Source organism: Cnephaeus nilssonii (genome assembly GCF_951640355.1).
Source record: "Cnephaeus nilssonii genome assembly, chromosome: 10".
Taxonomy (NCBI): Eukaryota; Metazoa; Chordata; class Mammalia; order Chiroptera; family Vespertilionidae; genus Cnephaeus; species Cnephaeus nilssonii.
The window spans coordinates 12,116,753-12,132,057 of NC_137081.1; the positions used below are offsets into that span (position 1 = coordinate 12,116,753).

Here is a 15,305-nt window from a genome sequence, read left to right on the forward strand (position 1 = left end):
TGAGTAACAAGTTCAGAACTAGCCCTGGGGTTTGGGAGTATCAGTGTAAAGACTGCCTTTACAAACCCCCTGTTCCTGATGGTCATAGCAACCTGCAGTTGGGGGTCCAGTCCTAATTTTAAAACTTGTGTTCCATTGTTTTCCATAGTATAGTCAGCATGTTTCCATTTTTGTTTTTTGTGTTTTTTTAAAAATATATTTTATTGATTTTTTATGGAGAGGAAGGGAGAGGGATAGAGAGTTAGAAACATCGATGAGAGAGAAACATTGATCAGCTGCTTCCTGCACACCTCCTACTGAGGATGTGCCTGCAACCAAGGTACATGCCCTTGACCGGAATCGAACTGGGACTTTTCAGTCCGCAGGCCGATGCTCTATCCACTGAGCCAAAGTGGTTAGGGCCATGTTTCCACTTTTGATTTGGAAATAAATAAAAATGCCTACGAAATATATTCTAGATGCTTTAGGAAGACCTTCTGCACTCAAGTTACACAGTTACAACTGACTTGCAAAGACCATCTTTCTACAATTAGAGACAAGACCTAAAATGCAGCTACTCCTGGAAGAAGTAACAAACCTCCTGTGACCGAACAAGGGCAAGGACCCCGGGCTTCTTAATTTCAGGCCCCAATTAGCAAGACATCATTCTTTGTGAGGTTAATAAACCCACAATCATAATTACAAATCTTGACATTCAGATGCTCCCAGAGTCAGCGCCCACTCCAGCAGGGTTAGCCACACGATCACCAGTTACGATGTAGAGCCATTAGAAGCCAGAGGAAAAGGTGGGCTGTGCCACTCAGAGGGCAGCAGCTCGGCAGCTGAACCCACCTGCCAGGGCAGTGTGCATTTTTTTTAAAACATGGGCTTCGAAGCCTTGTCACGCATGACAAGGACGATCGGAGTCTGAGTGTTACGTTTAGGAGAAGCGCCTCCTCATCCCTCAGTCCGTCGGCCGCTGGCCTTCCCGGGGTCCCCACCAGTTGCTCTGCTGTCATTAAACGCCGGGAGGGTGGAACATCACTGGAGCTGTCAGGAGGTCCATCAGCCGGGGCTTGGGCCAATTTGCTAAATGTGTCCATGCTAAAGAGTCTGCTCCCTAACCAGTCTGAAGAAACGCACCACCAATTAACCACCAGCTCATTTTCAGGGAGCTGTGACCTTCCTCATATCTGTCGTCCACTCACCGCTTCACCTGGCCTTGGGGGATGTCAGGCCTGTCCTGTGAGGCCACCCCAGGGACACGCGAAGCTGCAGAAACTTGTGTGGTGGGCTACCAGGGTGACGGGCTAGGGGCACCTGCTTCAGGCCAGCACTGACCTAGTTTGGTTAGAATGTTCTGTGTGGTTTGCAACCCACAAAGATACTGCAGATAGCTCAAGCACATGCAAAAGTCGTTCTCTTTGAAAGTGTCAGTGGTATAGTCAGGTCTCATTGTTTTTCTCCACCAACCTATCAATTCTTTATTTGTCTTTAGAAGGTGGTGGCTTTGTCATTACTCTCTACAGAGTCTTATTATCTGAGAGGTGCTGTCTGAAATGCAGAAAGGTTTCTTCTGTTTTTCTTGTACAAAATAGACTGCTCTATTTGTAGCCAAGTCTCATAAATTAAACTACTTGTCAAAATAAATGAATAGTATGTTTGTTATATTCATGATTTAAAATCACATTTGATTGCTTACTCATTAATCCACAAAATTAAGCAATCCGCCCTGGATTGCAGTCATTAGTACAAATAAGCCGGCTTCTTCTGACAGTCAGAAGTAATGGAGAACACTGCACAGTGGTGTTTGTTTCAAAACGAGGTATGTTAATGTGCAAATTAGTTTTACAATTTCAAAGGCTTCCTCTGGAAGAGAATCAGATGCATTCACATAGTCCGTCAGGGAATGGGATTGAGACCATAATATACTAAAGTGGATTTTAGAGGGAGAAACTGTAAAATGCAAATTTGCATTGGACCTTCAGGCTGGACAGTAGCTATTTTGCCTGTAGAGGAGCATACATGGCAATGGAGGTTAACTTTATTCCTAATTGGATGGAAAATCAGGACTCGGGGACATGGTGTCCACAGAAAATTCGTGTGAAAGAGGCTTGGATACCGCAGAAAACAAAAATCAAAATCGTGCATTTACCTAACCCCCCTTCTATCTGTCAACTACCATGCTCTGAGTGTGGAACATAGTCAGTTGTACTTCAGTTCTCTTATCTATAAAACAGTATGAGTACTTTTCTCACAGGGTTTCTTATGAGTACAAAATAAAATATGTAAACACTTTGAACAGTGCCTAGTACAGGGTGAGGTATACATAAGTGTTCGTTAAATATAAAAGTTTAATGATGTGACACATGGTTTTAAGTAGTTTAAGGCTTACTTATAGAGGCAAGAATTTCAAGGATCTTTGTGTCATGTGACTGGTGATGATAGAGACGTGGGGCGTGACAGTCAATTAGCATATTCCCTCCTTATTGGCTGTGGGCGCCACCATCTTTGCAACAGTGTGAGGGGAAATTAGCATATTCCCTCTTTATTAGATAAGATGTGTAAATCAGGGAGAGAGGAAATACTGTTATTACTGGTAAGACAAATATGTTGAGTTTTTTAAATTTCTGACATTTGTTTTATCTTCACTATGCTTGGAACTTCTCCAAGCTTCTGTATCTGTTTGCTTTTCCTATCGCTGACCCTGAGGCCCCCTAGGATTAGACCTGGTGACTGGCACCTGACCTCCATGGACCCTTTGTCTGACCACGGCTGTGGATGAAGAAGGCACAGAGGAAAGGGCTCCTCAGGATTCCCCGTGTATATTAGATGAGGGTGTGAATGTTGTTTCACAAATGGGAGCTGTTCTTACTAAGGAACGGAAAGAATGCAACAAAAACAAACTCCAGATTCTTGTTAAGTGACAACTTCAACTTTGAAATTTTAATTCAGGTCAGAGACAAAAATGTGATTCAGTATAAAATGTCTTTAATGTATACCTGGCTTCTAAGTAACTTACTACATAGTTAAAGGAGGTAAATGTGTTTTTAGCTGAAATATAGGTGGTTTTTAATAGGCATATCTTTTGTAATTATGGGGCAATATAGGCAGCTGCCTCTTTAAAAAATGATAAGGATAAATAGCATTCTTGGTAGTTATGTAAATCAAGTTATTTTTTTTTAGGATGAAGCTTAAAACTGTAAGTTTTGTAGAGGTCCCTATTACAGATTTTCAGTTTGAAGAGGAAGTGAAAATTGGTTTTATCTCATTTACTGAATGTGGTTTGAACTTTCTGAGAATCTGGGTTGTTCCGTACTTGTTCTGAGGATGCTAGATCTGAAGGCTAGCGTCTGATGAAGATACTAATAGTATGAGCCTGCTAATTTTAAAAATTCAGGTCACATGCTTTTAGCTACCTGTCAAAATCCTCTGAAGGAACATAACCCATTTTCCACCCTTTGTTTAAAGTGGCATAAAATCAGCTCACATAGCCAGTTGTTATTTAGTTTCCAGCAGATGCATACATTTAAATGAAATTCCACAGTGCTTCACTCTCTTCCCAAAGGTGATAATGTGTTTTCCTCCACTTGTGAAATTGCAGTAATTTCACAGACTTCCTTAGATTTAATTGTGTTTATTAGGATTTGAGACAAATGATTCCAATTTTATTTTGTAGGATACCATTTTTTTCTTAGTCTTTTAATTTTACTTGATAGTTATTGGTAATGCGGACTATGTATGAAACAATAAAAAATCGCACTACATTGTTAAATTCAACAGTCTGACCCAAAGAACTCAATATGGCAAATAAGCATTTCATAGTAGTGCATTAGTTCACTTGACATGTAATTAAAATCCAGCCACATATTTTTTCACTGTAATTGCTAATAAAATATTTTTTGAAAATGCAGTTTATGTTCTATGGGCATTTAGATCACTCTTTTTTATTCTCAATGTAGCCCAAAGATAATAGCATCCGGTTATAAAAACTCAGGCTATAAAAGTGACAGAATGCTATAGGTTGACGAGAGCAAACCACATCATGAATATTGAAGGACCCCGCACTAAGGCACTTCTGGCATTATTATTAAAATATTTACTTGTCAGTGTAAAAACTAACAGTGTTGGGATATTGCTCCGAGTTACGGTAGAAATGGAACAGACGGCACAAACCATGTTTCGCTTGGTGGAGGAGCAGTACTGCGTATCTAAGGGTTGTGTGTTCTTGTGTGATGAAGAGCAAGAAAAATGGGAAAACAAAAATTACCTGTTTGATGTGTTTGATCTTGGTACTTCCTCTGTTCCTCTGTCAGTCCTGTGATGAAGAGATTAAAGAGAAGCAACAAAGTGAAAGTAGAATGGGAATAAACAAGTCAAGTGGGACTCATTCTGAAAGCCAGGGAATGTTAACTATGGTAACAAAAGGCATTAACATTAGCCTTCCTTGTGTACCAGGCTCTCTCTGTGCTAAGCATCTAGGCATGTTAGGGATATTATCAAGAAAATTAATATTCTACCTCACCCCACTCAGCCCTCAACACGCACACATGCACACACATATGCACCTTTATTACTGATATTTATTGTAATGGCCCTATTGTTTGAGTATAAAAACAGGTCTGAGTCCTTGAGATATTGATGGTGTGAAATTGCAAAGAAGACATGGCTCTTTTGATCAAGTCTGATATTCAGGCTTATGTAAGTTGTAAATTATCCAAAGCTCCTTTATGTCTTTCTTAAAAAATTTTAATTGATTTTAGAGTCAGATGAAGAGAGAGAGAAAGAGAGAGAGAGAGAGAAATATTGTTGTGAATAAGAAACATCAATTGGCTGCCTTCTGCAGGTGCCCCATCTGGGAATTAAACCAGAGACCTCCTCATTGCACGGGACAATGCTCCAACGAACTGAGCCACACTGGCCAAGTTAAAACTTTTGTTTATTTACTTGAGAGAGAGGAAGGGAGAGAGAAAGAGAGAGAAACATTGATTTGTTGTTCCACTTATCTATGCATTCATTGATTACCTCTTGTATGTGCTCTGACCAGGGATTGCATCTACAACCTTGGCTCAGCAGGACGACACTCTAACTAACTGAGCTACCTGGTTTTTCCTCTTTTTGATTTTTGAGTTTTGTTGTTGTTGTTGTTGACTTTTACATTATTTTTAACCTTTACAAGGTGAATGCAGAAGAAAATATTAAAATGTTATCTAAAATAAACTTTATGGATGATGTTTTTTTCTAGGTCCATCCTAGTTTTAGATGCTCCTTCCAGATGCCCCCCAGGGCGGAAGTAGTCAGGGGATACATGTAGCCACCAAATCTAGTGCCTAATCTTTGCATTGGGGACACTATCAGTGTAGGCAATTGATATATGACAATTGAATAGAATTCATACATATCTCATTAATATATTTATTTTTGTGTGTTTTTCTAAGTCCTATTTATAAGATAGGTGTGTTTTAAAAAATTCATTTCACCTTGACCTCTCAAACAGAAGTATAAAACACAGAAGATAAACATTTCACATTGTCCTAGTGCCTTAAATTTAGTGGCAATTAAAGACAAATATTTTCATATTAAAACAAGCACAGAAATCTGATAGAGTATAAAATTAATGTAAAATGTACATGAATTTATAACATAAGGCTGAGCATTTTAATTGTGAACTCACGACATGCCAATTCAGGTTATGCCTCCACTCCCCTGGAGGTTTACACACTTTTTTTTTTTTAAATTCTCATTAGCAGACATGCTTAGAGATAGGAAGCGGGGGAAGGGGTGAGAGAGAGAGAGAGAGCGCTCACAACATTTCTGACAACATGGGTGGACCTAGAGGGTATTATGCTAAGTGAAATAAGTCAGACAGAGGAAGACAAGTAGCATATGATTTCATTTATATGTGGAATCTAAAAAAATAAATGAACAAAAAAACTCATAGATAGAACATTTTGATGGTTGCCAGATGGGAGGGGGTTTGGGGTAATGGGTGAAAAAGGGGGAGGAATTAAGAAGTACACATTTCCAGTTATAAAAACAGTCATGGGATGGAAAGTACAGCATAGGGAATATAGTCAATAATCCTATGTAATAAAACCCTAATATGCAAATCGACTGAATGGTGGAACGACCGGTTGCTATAACCTGCACTGACCACCAGTGGTGGTCAGTGTGCTGCTCCTACAGGGGAGCACCGCTCAGCCAGAAGCCGGCCTTGCAGCTGGCGAGCACAGCGGCGTGGCGGGAGCCTCTCCCACCTCTGCTGTAGGCCAGAGGTAAGGAGCGAGGGGTCCTGGACTATGAGAGGGCACAGCCTGGGCTGAGGGACCTCCTCCTCCCCCCCGTGCAAAAAATTTAATACACTGGGCCTCTAGTAGTATAATAACTATGTATGGTGTCAAATGGGTACTAGACTTATCTGGGTAATCACTTTGTAAGTTATATCAATATCTAATCACTATGCTGTACACCTGAAACTAATATAATATTGAATGTCAATTGTAATTGGAAAAAAATATTTAAACAGAAACAGAATGTATTGCCTGGAAGGCAAGTGAAGAAAGTGATGTAAAGAGGATGCAATAGTTGATGGTGTCCTAAAATCAAGCCCAAGGTGGGCTTTGGATTTCGCAGCCTGAAGATTGTCTCTGACTTGTTAAGGCCGGCTTCAGTGGGGGTCACTGACTAGTGACCTCAATGAAGGAATGAAGGAGAGAGACTGGAACTGCTCTGTGCACAAATCTTTCAGATTTTACTCTAGAGGGGAGGTAGGAACTGGGGTGGTACCTGTAAGAGTGAGTCTTGAGAAGGTTGGCTTGTTTGGGTTTTTGTTTTGGGTGTGAGAATGAACAGTATATTTGTAGGCAGATCTTCCTGTGCATATATGTGGATTAGGTACCCTGTTAGAGATCTGCGGGGATAGGAGTTATGATTGGAAATCAAGGCTGTGTGAACAGATCATTTGGGACCATGGTCTTTGTGGGAAATGCCAGTGCTGCATTGGGTGACATGAGAATGCTGGCATCACAGGAGAGAAGCAGGGGCACCAGGGATGGATAGGGCAGCAGAAGAGGACGGGTCCAAATCAAGTGCTGCCTAGTTGCCTTTTGCATACAGTTTAGGTTACTGCAGTCTCCAAGGGGTCAGGGAAAAAATCTTCTGCGTGCCACAGATGGTTAGGCTAGATGAAACCTTCACCATAAATTTAATAGAATTTCTTCTTTGATGTTGAACTCATCTCTGTTGGAGAGGTCATTTCGAATGGGTTTAAGGCAGGGAGGGGAGGCCACTGGCAAACAATGGGCACTTTGGAAGTCAGCATGCCTTCTGTTGAGGAGCTAGAGCAGTGGTTTATGTTAATTAATGTATGCATCTCTGTAACACTGTGTGTTAGGAACTCTGTCACCCAATAATGTAAGTGTTCTGATGAATCAAACAATCCAGCTAACAAGCACCTACAACTCATGGTGGAAATTAATTATCAGTGTTGAAACAAGTGTGCATCTGTGTGCATTGAAGAGTGGAGTTGAAGACTGATGAAGTCTCCTCAGTCAGCACTGCACTGCCAGTGACCTTGGGCATCACAGACTCAGAAACCGATCCCCTTCCTTCCAGGGGTAGAGACTCTATGTCATTCATTCAGCTCTTCATCCATACATTCAGAATGGGCTGTACAGCGATCATTCCTGTCAGTCATGGGTTTCAGAGACAGACTAAGCAACTAATCAATCAAGGAGATTATGAGATTTTGGAGATGGATAGGGCAGATCTCACTAGCATCATCTTTGGGAAGAGTTGTGTGTTGCCTGTATCTCCATAGAGTCGTGTTCACATTCTTAGTTTAGGCCACAGCTTCCTCCTGGATAACTACAAACATTCCGCAGTGCAGCCTCATCTTTTACACCTTCCTTTTTGGAAGATGGTTACAGTGTGGTCTGAGACACTGCATTGGAAATTAAAAAGATGGGGTTCACTTGGACAACACAGACTCCAAACTACTTTGTTCTCCCAGTTCATATATTATTTGGTATAACATTGTTACTGCATACTCTGTACACTTGTGTGAATAGAATAGTACTAGTGGCCCAGTGCATGGATTTGTGCACATTGAAAGGAAATTAATTAGAAGAAATATTTTAATACCACTATTCGCCCTTTCTCTATAATAGAAGTGTGGACCAAATTCACAATCGACAACGACAGATCAAAACACACGCCTGCAACTGGCGCCATCAATAGCTTTATATGTATCGCGCATGCGCGAGTCAACTTAGCCTTTTATAGATATAGAATAAACTTGCTTAATTAGACCTGCTTTCTGATTTAGCTAAACTTTTTCCAGCCCAGTGAAGCACCCCAACTTCTCTTTCAGGTAATTGTCAGCAACACAGCAGTAAATATCAACACAAAGCAGATTATTATTTTATATCACGCAGGAGAACAAAGGGTAAAATATTTAACTGCAGCAGTGTTTGACTATATCCTGCACAAAGAGAAAACCTGAAGTCATTTTCAAGGTCCACCACTTCTTACTTCTTTTCAGTTGGGTCAAGTTTCTAAACTTTTTAAATCTCCGTTTTCCGGCTAATGAAAAGAAAATAGGATTCTATTGAGTCTCCTATCTACCTACTCCAGGACTTCTGTGAGGATCAAATGAGATAAAGCACAGAAAAATGCTTTCACAGACATTTGGTTAAAGTGTAAAATGTTTTCACCTGGCTATAAAGCAAGCCGTGTTCCTGGGCTGAAGAGACTTCAAGGAGGCTAGTCGCTAAGGAGAGGAAGCTGGGTGTTGCTACGTGACATCATTATATTTGTCTTTAATTGCTCACAGCAATCATTTCCGGGCTGGGCTGGGCTGTGGGCCGCATTTTGCACTGTGGGGTCTCAGCAGTGTTGGCTGTGATCTGGTAGGCTGTGTGCTGTGATCTGGTAGGCTGTTGCTCCGCGGTGGTGGCAGGGCCTGTGTCCCACTTCTGGGAAGCTGAGTGTTGCTTTATTGGTGCCAGGACCCTGGTGCAGTTTCTTTGTAAATGGCCAGTGTGCATCACGGCAGCTCCTTCATTGAGCGTCTGCCCCCTGGTGGTCAGTGCATGTCATAGCAAGCAGTCAGACTGTTGGAGGGACACTTAGCATATTAGCCTTTTATATATATAGATGGTTATCAGTAAAGTATCTCAAGAAAAAAAATGTTATATAGCAGCTATAGATAATGATTTATGAGTTACCATTTTAAGCTTTTTATTGGTTTCAGAGAGGAAGAGCGAGGGAGAGATAGAGACATCAATGATGAGAGAGAATCATTGATTGATTGCCTCCTGAATGCCCCCTGCTGGGGATCAAACCTGCAACCCAGGCATGTGCCCTGACATGGAAGGAATCGAAATGTGAACTCCTGGTTCATAGGTTGATGCTCAACGTGTGGCATGCCAGCTGGGCTAAGCTTTTGTATTATACTTTAGTATTTTATTTTTTTCTCTTTGCCCCAATATTTAAGATATATAGGATATACTGAGTTAATAATATAACAAAAGGAAAAAGTAAGGTATGATCCTTAATTTACATGAAACTATTTATACTACCCATATAATAAGCCACTTTTCTTAGTTGATTGATGCATTAAAATAAATGTTACTAACGTGTTAGAATTTACCAATATATAAAGTTGAAATTATAATTGTCACAGAAATAGTGATGAAAATAACACTTCTATCACATTTAAAAATTGATTTTATTTTCCTTTTCAGGATTTACAATGTTAAACATCACTTTGGCCAGATGATTAGATAGATATAGTTCTAGGGATTATTCTTATACTAGAATAATCTTTCATTATTAATCCATTTAAGTCTTTTCTGAAACCAGTTCATCAGTGCTGCTGATTAAAAATAGAAAATGTGTGTGTTCAATTTTAAGAATTAAAAATAATGTCTGGGGACTAGCATTTGTTTCCTGTGGTGAGAGGATTGGCTTTTCCAATTAAACAAGTCTCCATACTGGAAATGAGTAGTCAATTATGAAAATCATTTTTGAATAGCCAATTTACATATCCCTAATTGTATTCATTTCTTCTGAAAGACTGAACTTGGAATGTATGATGTTCTGATTGGTTACCCCTGCGCTTGTGTCATTAAAACTATTGCCAACAAGGTTCCCCTATGAATAGGGCTTTTTCCTGAATAAATGTTTGAATCATAAGTAGGTTTGTTTTATTTAATGAATGAAAAATATATAGAGATTTACTAGTGGTTTTCAAATTTGCACACACACTGCACTTTTCCTGAGCTGACAGGGGCATCCCTGAGCTGTCCACATGTTTGGACTTTTCCACACCAGTGATAAGGGGCATCGGAGGTTCCCTGATGGTGGTGCTCTCCGCTGGCCCAAAATGCAGTCTCAGCCAGGTTGCCTCACTTTTTACACAGCGATGTTTGCACAATGAATGGGATATGTTATGATATTTTGCTCTTATTTTATAAAAAATGACTTGGAAATTGACCAACATTTTTATATTTATGACAAGAAGCATAGGTCTCCAGTGAAATAAAATTGAGATGAAGATGAGAATAATTAGGTTAAAGTGCTGATGCTTATTCTCATTCAAATTGAAATTCATTGGACTTGGACCAGTCAACAAAGATCAGTCATATGGGAAACGAACAAACCTAAATGCATGTATAAAAATGGGTTATCTATGCGTGTGTACAAGGTAAATACAAATTGTGTGTAAATATTCACATTTTGTCAGTTTATTATGATTGCGTCTAAAAGGAAAGATGTAATTATGGATTTCATCATGTCTACCATTCCATTTCTGCATGTTCAACTTTTATGTTTTTGGAACAACTCTTAAAAGCAACACTGGAGTCCTTTAAAGGACTTATTAGAAAAGGGGAGGGGAGGAGGCAGCCATTTCATTCCTTCAAGAGAGATAACCAAAGTCGGTTCTCTATTGCAGGCCACACCATCCATTATTTCCTGGCCGCGGTGCTTTTAGACATAATTCTGAATTAAAAGTTGTGGGTACAGTCACATTAACATTTTAAGTTTTCAGAGGCCATTTTCATTGAAACCAAAGATCACAGCTAGATACAGTACCCAGGTGATGTGTGTGTCCAATGAAGTACTAGTAATTGGTCTTGTTGGGTTTATTTGTAGCTGATTGCTGTGTTTGATGAACAAGAACCACTCCACAAGCTCGAGAGCCCCGGAGGAAACCCAGCAGGTCGCCAGAGCCCAGATGCCTTTGAGACTGAAGTGGCTGCCCAACTGGCTGCCTTCAAACCAGTTGGTGGGGAAATTGAAGTAACCCCTTCTGCTCTGAAACTAGGTATGTGTATTTTCTGTGGTATGTTTGCCACCTGGCTGATATACAGTATATCCCCTTGCTGACTATGAGTTGCTCCTACTTTGTTACTTATCTTGTTGGCGATCTTTCTTTTAAAAAAAACCCACTGGTTTCTTCTCTACATTATTATTACGTTTTACATAGCTCTTTGCAGTTGTTGAGGCTCAGAGAAGTCGATAGCATTTTTTCTTGAATGGCAGGTGAATCTGAACCTCAACTGTGTGCCCTGGAAGTATCATAGGGGAGGGATTGGAATGCACGTGATTCCTCTGCAGCCTGTGAAAATCGTTTTATTTTATTTTTTAACCCTTTGCACTCGCTTGCTTTTTTCGATTCCTTTATTCTACTGCTAACCGTGTCAAGTCACACTCGACATCTGAGTGCAAAGGGTTAAGTCCCTGAAAACGTCATTTGGAATAAGCTAAGCATGGTCAAGGAATCCACTCTAGGAATAAAGGTCATGTCTGTTTTTGCCACCTTCTTTTTCTCCCCAAACTACATATCTCAGAGTTTGGGCCAAACATTTTGAAGTTAGTTTCTTAGTTCTGCCCTACCGGTTTATTAAAACAAGAGCAACTCACCCAGTGAGTGTGCTCAGAATTCTTTTTTTGTTATATTTGTTTTGAAGGTGTGGGTAGAAGGAGAAAAATAAACATTCTTCTCAAGTTTCAGTGAATTGACAATTGTAAGAGACATAATATGTCAGTGTTTGGTGATACCGCTTAGAGATAAATTTAGGTCAGTTTAACGGCATGAAGTTTCTGAAAACTTCAATATTTTGGTACTTAAAACAGTTTTTTATTCCTATTGAATGTATGCAGACATTTTGAGACAGCTCTGAGCACCTGTTACAGGTTAATTCTCAAGCTAGAACAGGGGCTTTTCCACTTTGCCTTTTAAAGCAAAGCATATGCTTAAAGTTGTAACAACTGTACATAGTACGAGTTTTTCACATCTGAAACAAAGTGTATACTGTCACGTTTCTTTTACACGCAACAATTCTCATTTTCCGGGAAGCATCTGCGGGGCCCCTTTTAGAAGAACCAGGTGGATGGTAGTGATCTATATAGGCGCCATAATGCTCCCCTGTTTGTTGGAATGCAAGCGAGAGAAGCAGTCTGCTGCAACCCGGACACTGGGCGGCTTCTCTTCATGGGAAGCCAGGTTTGTGGCTTCAACAACTTCACAGCCCTGTCATTCATTTGCATAATGGATGCCTTTTTATCCATTATGCAAATGAGATGGGAGGAAAATTAGGCAATAAGGGAAGACGAAAGGGGAAAATTGCCTTTGCTTCTTTTAATATTCTATTTATAAGCGAGCACTTTGGTCTTCAAAAGGCCAAACCTCACCTCGGAGTGCTCGTGTCTGGGAAATTTGTTTTTATCTTTCTTGTGCGCATTCTCAGAGAAAAGGTTTCTTTTTCTTCAGATTTTTCCTAGTTTCTTTTGTTGAACCATCTGAGCACATAACATTGAATGCGGGAAGAGAAAGAAGTAAGCTGAGGTTTCAATTCTTTGCAAGTGGACTTTCTACTCCTTTAATACTGATTTGGGGTAAGACAGAGATAGAAAATAATATTTATTAATGGTGACTACACAACAAGCACTAAGCTTAAGACCATGCAGGGATCATTCTAAATACTTGACTCACAACAACTCACTTAAGCATCTTGATACTTAGTTGAGTTCTATCATTCCCTTCATTTAAGGGATAAGGCTGGCACAGGGCAGTTCAGGAACTCATCAAAAATCACAAAACTGTTAGATGTCAAGGCCAGGATTTGACACTGGCCCCAGTGTCAGGAACAATTTGGCTGTGTGCCTCTTATATGCTGTTGTAAAAAAAAGAAAAAATAGGATAAAATAATTGATTTAGTTTTCCTGGGATTTACTTGGTGAATACATATGAAAACCCTGCAAACGCTAACTCGTTGGCTTCAAGTCCCATTCCCCCTCGTGCTGTGGATTCAAGGATGAGATGAGCTAACTGTTAGGTGATCAGTGTGCCTCCCAGAGACTAGGTCTGAAATCATGGCATCATCTCCAGCTCCTCCTTTTCCTTCCCACCATCTCCACTTTCTCCAGCCGTCTTGTCCGCACCATTGCAGCAACCCAGACCCTTATCATTAATCAGACGCTTGCAAAGCCTCCAACTCACCCCTTTCTGGACAGTGCTGCTGTCTGTAACCCCTGCTCTGCCAGTGCCGCCTTCCTAAGTCACAAATCTGATTATATGGCCCCGGCTTAACAGTTTCCAGCGGCGTCCTGCTGCGTGGAGAACCATGTCCAAACTCATTAGTAAGCTGATGCAGGTGGCTCCTCAATTCGCCGGAGGAATTTGGGCGGGGATGAACAATGACAAAATCATCCCTTATCGACCCTCAGGGTCCCATCAGACTGAGTGCTTTTCATATCTTGAACTTTAAAAGCAAAGGAAAAGCCTATGTATGTAGTTTCTGTGACAAATGGAAGAAGGAAGCAACACAGCCAGCTTTGGTGTCTACCCGTTTTGTTTTGTTTGTTGTCTGTTGCCTCGGGGCAGGATGTGGTCATAAGTTGGGCCGGCGTCATCTCAGGATGGAGGGATGTGCATGGCAGCAGCCCGTAGCCATGGGTCCTCCCGGGCCTGTGCTGCCAGCCCCCCCTGAGATCCTGTTTACATGAAGAGTGGGAGGGGCGGTTGGAGAAGCAGCAGCATTTGTGTCCCAGCGATTCATCATAACATTGTGCACATAAAATGCCAAACACGGAGCCCAGCCCTGCTCCCCACTCAGCTCCCCGAGGCCATTGGAACTGGCCCTGCTTGTCATGGGGCCCATACGCCCTCCCAGGCGGGTGCAGAAAAACAAGCGCCTATTCTCACTGTTGTTTCTTCCTTGAGACCCCTTCGGGACGCCGGGGAATTTAATCCTCCCCAGCTCTCCTGCTTGTCTCACTTAAGGAGACACAATTTAACACATGTTAGGAATCAAGACATTTTTATGATTGGGTCATATTAATCACCAAAAATTTTGACCTATATTGGGGGTTAAAATATACTCAAAGTTCAGTATAATTTTTATGTCTCTTTTGCCAACACAAGCTAATCATCAGCAGTATTCTGTTAAAAACCAACAACCTTCCCTACGTGGCCCCTGCTGTTCTTTTTGTATCTTCCAAGATGAAATATTTATGCACAGAATATGCAGAAAGTTCATACTCAGGCTCTTCGTGACCTGGCTACCTCCTCTGCCCACTTTCATTCCTGGCCACACCCCTACAGTCACCTTAACATGCAGCCTCTATGAACCACTTACCAGTGCCCCAAGTGCCACCTGTTTTCAAATTCCATGCCTTATAGGTACTCACCCCTTTTGCCTCTTGTCTAGTTGGTGAACATATGCACCCTTTAAGCTCAAGCTCAAATATTAACCTTGGTTTTGATGCCTTGTCCAAATCTTTAAGACAGTACAGTAGATGTACAATAAATAAATGTCTTAATTCTTTATTCAACAATAAAGTGGTACAAAATGCATTGAAGAAATGTTCCACTTGCCTAAAAAGGTTTATAGTTTTATGCCCTATAAGCTAATGGGGTATATATTTTTAATTTGTAAGAAGAGTTTTAAATCAAGTGGGCAACCACACAATTCCAACTTCATTCATCTAAATAATTTCCTACCATTTATTTTCTAATGGATTTTCTAATGTAATGCTAAATGAGTAAGTCCTGACTCAGCCCTAACTAGCAAATCACTGGAACACTTAAAGATTCTAAGTTTCTAAAATCGGTTGATGCTTTTTACTGTATAGCCTAGAGGTTGCTAAATAGCCTATTTAAAAGAAGAGACATGGTGGAACACCAGGTGAAATAGCAAAGAATCAGATGCACAGAGGCCATTTGTGCTTTAGAATTACCCAGTCCAGGAATTGTCTAAGTCTTCTTTGTGGAACCAGTGTTACTTTTTGACATGTTTCGGGATTTCAACATATATTTG

General features: G+C 40.6%; 1 protein-coding gene across 1 annotated transcript in view; it reads left to right on the plus strand.

Annotated features, from left to right (window-relative positions):
• Nucleotides 1–15,305, plus strand: part of PARD3B (par-3 family cell polarity regulator beta) — a 902,602-nt gene that overhangs the window by 317,826 nt on the left and 569,471 nt on the right. The window contains exon 3 of the mRNA XM_079783005.1: nt 11,137–11,308. Coding sequence (XP_079639131.1) covers nt 11,137–11,308 — 172 coding nt within the window. The remainder of the gene's footprint in view (nt 1–11,136; nt 11,309–15,305) is intronic.